This window comes from Xyrauchen texanus, chromosome 28 (assembly GCF_025860055.1).
Source record: "Xyrauchen texanus isolate HMW12.3.18 chromosome 28, RBS_HiC_50CHRs, whole genome shotgun sequence".
In the NCBI taxonomy this organism is placed as follows: Eukaryota; Metazoa; Chordata; class Actinopteri; order Cypriniformes; family Catostomidae; genus Xyrauchen; species Xyrauchen texanus.
Genome location: NC_068303.1, coordinates 30,599,720 through 30,607,072, shown reverse-complemented (window position 1 = coordinate 30,607,072; position 7,353 = coordinate 30,599,720). Strand labels below are relative to the sequence as shown.

Below are 7,353 nucleotides of genomic sequence, written 5' to 3'. Positions count from 1 at the left end.
ACATCTTGCCATTGCAGTCTCTAGGCACGTTCATGAGTTCAAGCTCGATTACACTTCCTAGTTCTTGACGCATGCGCAGAGCACTAGATGGCATTAGGAAATGAAATCAAGCTTGAAAAATCATGATCGCCAAGGAGACTGCCGATGTCAAGATTTATTGTGAAAAAGGAGTTATATTTTGGTCTGTTCTCACACAAAACCAGTTGGATCGCTTCAGAAGACATGGATTGAACCACTGGATTCTGTGCAATTTGAAGCTTCAAAGTTTTCGTCACCATTCACTCACATTGTATGGAGCTAAATAGTTGAAATATTCTTCTAAAAATCTTTGTGTTCTGCAGAAGAAAGAAAAGCATAAACATCTGGGATACCATGAGGGTAAATTAAATAATTTTCAAGATTTGCCTGCAGTGGAATTACAGAAATAGCCAAACCAGAAGTGTATACATACGTTTGGATATAGAGTGTGCTTCTCATTCTTTTGAAAGGATTGTGAGAATTGTGTAACTCATATTGTTACAACCTTGCAACTTTAGGCAAAAAACAAAAACAAAAAAAAAAAAGGCTCCATACCCATGTTTGCCTTCTAGTTAATCACTTATCTTTGCTCGGAGATGCATAAACGGGTGAGTCATGTGCTCATGCTCTTGGTCATTTGTGTCTTATGCTTATGATGCCTTCATAAGAGGTTTTCAATGGTATGGTTGATGACTGCCTTAAAGGGTTAGCTCACCAAAAATATTTAAATTTTGCCATCATTTACTCACATTTCTTAACTTTTCTTTGTTGAGCACAAAGGGTATATGTTAGACAAAATGCTAGACATAGTCACCATTCACATTTATTGCATATTTTTCCGTACAATGAAAGTGAATGGTGACTATATTCCTATTCAGACAGGACTAGTTTTCCCTGAGGAGGTTAGCGAAATTCAGGTTTCAAAGATGTGATTTTAATCCCGTCCAAATTTGACAAGTCTGTGTTTTTCTCACACAACCTCTGTAAAAATTCCAGAGCAATATAACTACTATTTTTCGGCTAACTGAAGGGTCCTCTGAGAAATCTAACCCTGTCCAAACGCTTCTCCTCATGTATTTTGACCTACGTGAACTACCGTTAAGATCATACTTTATATATATATATATTAGAAAACTAATCCCATCCAAATACGGCATAAGGCTAGCATTCAGTCTAACATTACAGATGAAAGTCAATATAAGTTTGGAACGTCATGAGGGTGAGTAAATGAGAATAGAATTTTAATTTTTAAGTGAACTATCCCTTTAAAGAGTTGTTTTCAGTTTAAATGTAGTTACAGGTCAAATATAATGCTCATACAGATTTAGGTAAAATAACGTGTCACAACTGATGGTGTCTGAAGATGCAGGAGATCATATCTGTGTTGTGTGTCTGTGTTTTGTGTTTTCGGAGAGGGGTTTAGTCTATGTGTTGGTGATGGTTGAGATAAGGAGTGGGGGAGGCTGGTAAATGCAACACATTCTCACCCCCCAAAATCCTGCTCTCCTCTTACTGGTGCATCATTTCACGTGAAATATTGATATGCTTTGTTTAAGCTCGAACGGCTTAAATGTCAAAATGTGTGGGTCTGCTGAGTGACACTCTCTCCTGCTTCTTGGCCTGGGTGTCCAGCAGTAAAGATTAGCTTTGCATTATGCAGGTCATTTTTAATAGAGAATTGTGTACATAAGTTTACATGACATATACTGTACATGCATGAAGGTTTAAATGGCACTTGAGAAAAGGAGAGAGCTTGAAAAAGGAGGACCATTCAAAAAAATTATTAAATGTTTGATGGCTTCTTTGTCTCAACAGGAAGTCATTTCCTGTCATTTAGTTGGAACACAGGTGGTGTGGTGTGTCACTGATCTATTAGAGCTCCAACAGGAAGGATGTCAAAGAGACGGTGAATTAATGCAAACTGACAGCAGGGAAGGAAACATTTACAACACTTAAAGGAATAGTTCACCCAAAAATGCAAATTCTGCAACTATTTACTCACCAAAATGTCATTCTAAATGTTGTTTATTTTTTGAAACACCTAATATAAAGTTAGATTTTTTTAATAATTGCTGCACAACAATGACAGTTTATAGTGACCAGGAGTGTCAAGCTCCAAAAAGGACAAAAAAAAATCCATAAAAGAATAGGCGACACCAGAGGTTTTCAAACTGGGGAGCTGCAATGGGGTGCTATGGGGTCCACAGAGAATTTCAGAAAAACGGGGTATTAAAAAAAAAGTTTAAAAGTACATTTTTACCAAATTTGACATAATTACCGTTTCATTCTGATTTCTAAAGACTACAAATACATATAAATTGAATTGAAAACATTTATACCATTACTCTAATAGTGGGAAGTCTGATTTCCATGAACCGATTCTTTTGAACAGCTTGTTTCAATGAACCAAAAAAAAAAAAAAAATGATTAAAAGGGATAGTTCATCCAAAAAGGAAAATTCTCTCATTATTTACTCACCCTCATGCCATCCTAGATGTGTATGACTTTCTTTCTTCTGCTGAACACAGATTAAGATTTTTAGAAGAATATCTCAGCTCTGAAGGTTCAAACAATGCAAGTGAAGGTTGGCCAAAATTTTGAAGCTCCAAAACCACATAAAGGAGCATAAAAGTAATCATAAGGCTCCAGTGGTTTAATCCATGTCTTCAGAAGCAATATGATAGGTGTGGGTGAGAAACAGATCAATATTTATGTCGTTTTCACATTCTTCTTATTTGTTTTTGAAGATTCACATTCTTCGTGCATGCGTTTATGCTACGAGTGGCATTGTTTTAAAATAATGCATTTACTGTCCTATATGGACTAAAGAATGTCACGTCAAAACCACACCCACGATTAGTTTTAACCAATCATCAGTGCTATTCGACTAGCCCAGTTCTTCTAGGTCAAGAATTTAAATTATGTGCGCAGACACGAGAGATATCAAAAGGACACCTCCTTAGTAAGACAAAAACGTTTTGTTTGTGGTCATATTTCCTGTTTGCCCAGTAAGTATAAATTAGCTTTAAGATGCTTTTATGTTGTTTTTTCGAGGTTAACAGCTGGTGTCACTATTAACCGTTGTTGTGCTAATGTTCTTCAAATATCCTCCTTTTGCATTCCACACTAAACATTACAGCTTACACATTGGTAACGTCATGGAGTTTTCATACATAAAAAAATGACTCAAAAAGCAGAGCAGTAGTCGTAAAGTACATGGTCACTTTATTTTAAGGAAATATTAAAACAGTAGCATGTAAAACTTGGAATGAAAGCAAACTGAAGAGTGGAGTGCAGACTCCCGCTCCAGGGGAGAATACACCGGTCAAGAGTAAAGAAACAGAGGGGCTCAGCCACACTCCTCCAACCATCTAGAACATTCCACCATCATCTCCATCATCATGGTGCAGCACACCACAGAGGAGATGTCCAGGAAAAGAAAGTAATTTAAACAAAATAACAACTAAAAAATTTAAATATCTTAAACAATAAATCATGCCGAACGTTTGAAATTTTGTTGTTTTTGTATTATTATATTTTTTACGTTTTGATCCCCCACATTACATTAATTAAAGCCCTGTTTCACTTCAAACTTGAATTTACAATCTCTCCCTCTACTTACGGTTCCTCTTAAATTACAAAAACCCACAAAACAACACTTCAGGTGACTCTGCAGGCTCTGATTGGCTGGAGAATGAGCTCCGGGCTCAAGCTGCATGCATGAAGAACAGGAAAACAAGAGAACGAAAGGAGGATGGCCAGCCCAAACATTATCAAGAGCAGATGGAACTGAAAGAGTTCACCAAATGCTGTTTTTCTTCAGTTTGAAGGGAGTTACAGGTTATTTTTCTCTTGAATAACTGATGCTAGACTGATCTTTGGGGACAGGATCACTAACCATTTCATGCAGATATTTGACGTTTTTCCGTTATTTTCTATGTGGACAGATGGATACTTAATTTTAACATTTAATTATTTTAAAACAGAAACATTATGAATAAATAAACTTTGTTTTTCCCCCAAGAGGTAAGTAAAACATGTGACTGATTTGTTTTTCTCTTCTAAGAGGGCACTGCAGAAGGTGGCGGCTTCATTTTGCGGTCATCATCTGTACAAATTCTGAGAGGAGAGATGGAGAGAAAATGAGATTAGGCAGTTGCTTTTGACCAAATGCCAGGATGTGCAGCCAGCTGCTAAATTGTTAAATGGTTTATTAATTTTTTAATCAAGAAGTGAAGGCAACATTCACACGGTAATTAGCGTCCCCTTTCCGAACAGCTTTCATGTGCATCAAGAGGCTCCGCTTTCAGCAAAACAAAAAGTGTCCCTTGTGCATTCTGGGACATCTTGATGGAGATAAATTATGAAAAATAAAACATATTACGGTTTCAGCCGATTGGAGCATTATTGTCAGTATCGATCTGATATGGCAGATATTGGAAATAGATAGTATCTTATAAGGTTGCAAAAAACTAAACTATTTTCAGTCTTTTCTACAATCCGATTTGAAAAGGAAACAAGTTAAATTGTCTTTTTAAAACAAAGATATATAGATTCATAAAAATGTGTCATATTAAGCCACAAAAAACATTGATGGTATCGGTTTCAGTCAAACTTTCAATATTGGTGCACCCCTAATAGTGTAATGCCTTTGATATTGTTCACAACTAAATATGTCTAAAAGAGGCACGGTAGAGCTCGAACAAACAACTCAACAGTTCATTAGAACTTACCTTCGTAGTTCACTTGACCGTCACCATCAATGTCAGCTTCTCTGATCATCTCATCTACTTCTTCATCTGTCAGCTTCTCACCGAGGTTTGTCATGACATGACGCAACTCTGCAGCACTGATGTAGCCGTTTCCGTCCTGGAGAAAGAGCAGGGGACAACATGATTTATCCACTACTTTGAACTTAAGGTCATTTCTGGCTGAAATAAAAGAGTTATCCCAGATAAAGCAGTAAGAGCACAAACCTTGTCGAATACCCGAAAGGCCTCACGGATCTCTTCCTCGCTGTCTGTGTCCTTCATTTTCCTGGCCATCATCGTCAGGAACTCTGGGAAATCTATAGTTCCATTGCCTAACAAAAGGAAGCAAGATAGTTATTTTAGTGATAAAACATATATTTTATTAAGCACACGAATAATGATGGCAGTGGTCATTTCAAATGCTCTTCTAGGTGTCCAAACTATTAAGTATAGGAGGGATAATGTACTGGGGTGATTCACACAAAACCTGTCAAGGATATGTCCTATATGTTCAACCCCAAATCAATACAAAAATGTAGTAATAAATGAACCATATAATTATATATATATATATATATATACACACACACACACACACACACACACACACACACACATGTTGTGTTTCCATGTTTTATGGGGACTTTCCATAGACATAATGGTTTTTATACTGTACAAACTTTATATTCTATCCCCTAAACCTAACCCTACCCCTAAACCTAACCCTCACAGAAAACTTTCTGCATTTTTACATTTTCAAAAAACATAATTTAGTATGATTTATAAGCTGTTTTCCTCATGGGGACCGACAAAATGTCCCCACAAGGTCAAACATTTCGGGTTTTACTATCCTTATGGGGACATTTGGTCCCCACAAAGTGATAAATACACGCTCACACACACACACACACACACACACACACACACACACACACACACACACACTAGGGCTGTCGATTTAATTCAGTGCTATTCATTTTATTTAAAATAACGTGTTAAAAAAAAGTTACGCAATTAATCGCAATGTCCCCGGATTGTAATAAGGAAGCTTCCTGAGAAATGCAAGCTTGTAGTACCACCTGTTTACTTCAGAGGGCAGTAATTGAAATTTCAGACGTGTGGCAACGCGCAGTTTATTCAGTGAAAAAAAACAACCAGACAGCACAAAACAGACATGTGTTACGTTCTTGCGTTCAAAACACTTGATGGATCGCAAATTCAAACTTAGGGATCTCAAGATGTGTTCTAAGTATTAAACTATATTTAACTTGACACAGTGACCAAAAAAATTGCCCTAGGTGTGGATGTGGAGGTGAGTGTGAGTGTATGTCTGTCTATGTGTGGCCCTGCGATGGACTGGCGACCTGTCCAGGGTGTCCCCCGCCTTTCGCCCAATGTTAGCTGGGATAGGCTCCAGCCCCCCGCGACCCTGTACACAGGATAAGCGGTTGACGATGGATGGATGGATGGATGGATGACACAGTGACCTAAACATTTTATGTTTATGACGCAACACACCCGAAACGCCACACAAGCATGTCTGAGGCTTGTTGAAATTTGATGGATCCTTTAACAAGCCAATTTTTTTAAATATTTAAAAGATAACTAAGTATAAATATTTCATCAATATATATTGAATTATTGTTATATGAGGGGCTTTCTCAGCAAATATTTGTATATGCGATTAAGTAATCAGCATGTAATTAATTCTATTAAAATTTTTAATTGATTGACAGCCCTAAAATATAAAAATAAAATTGTATTTTGCATAAAGAAAATGAAGCCTACATTTAGCCTACATTACCACAATATTTTTCAAGATACTTAAGCACATTTTACCCCCATTTTAAATTATCAGCAGAAATTAAAGACAGTACCAAGGGAGAACTACTATGATGTATAAATGCTAGGGCAGGGTATTGATACAGATTATGATTAAATTCCAATTCATAGAGTATATTTCACTTATTATATCAAATTTGCTACACACACACACACACACACACACTGGTGGCCAAAAGTTTTGAATAATGTACAGACTTTGCAGTTTCGGAAGGTAATTGGTACTTTAATTTACCAAAGTGGCATTCAACTGATCACAAACCGCACCATCACTTTTTGCAAAAAGTAATTTTTGATCAAATCTAGACAGGCCCCATTTCCAGCAGCCATCACTCCAACACATTATTGAGTAATCATGCTAAATTACAAATTTGGTTCTAGAAAATCACTTGCCATTATATCAAACACAGCTGAAAGCTATTTGTTTTGTTAAATGAAACTTAACATTGTCTGTGTTTGTTTTTAAGTTGCCACAGTATGCAATAGACTGGCATGTCTTAAGGTCAATATTATGTCAAAAATAGCATAAAAAAAAAAGAAGAAAAGGAACAGCTTTCTCTAGAAACTCATCAGTCAATCATTGTTGAAGAATGAAGGCTATACAATGTTTGAAATTGCCAAAAACCTGAAGATTTCATACAAAGGTGTACACTACAGTCTTCAAAGTCAAAGGACAACTGGCTCTAACAAGGACAGAAAGAGATGTGCAAGTTCAGATGTACAACTAAACAAGAGGATAAGT

At 36.6% G+C, this 7,353-nt stretch overlaps 1 protein-coding gene across 1 annotated transcript in view; it reads right to left on the bottom strand.

The window, feature by feature from the left end:
• Nucleotides 1-3,226: 3,226 nt before the first annotated feature.
• Nucleotides 3,227-7,353, bottom strand: part of calm1b (calmodulin 1b) — a 22,414-nt gene continuing 18,287 nt past the window's right edge. Inside the window, exons 4-6 of the mRNA XM_052095981.1 lie at nt 4,995-5,101; nt 4,752-4,887; nt 3,227-4,137 (exon numbers count right to left, since the gene is read on the bottom strand). Of these exons, the coding sequence (XP_051951941.1) occupies nt 4,109-4,137; nt 4,752-4,887; nt 4,995-5,101 (272 nt within the window). The 3' untranslated portion in view covers nt 3,227-4,108. The remainder of the gene's footprint in view (nt 4,138-4,751; nt 4,888-4,994; nt 5,102-7,353) is intronic.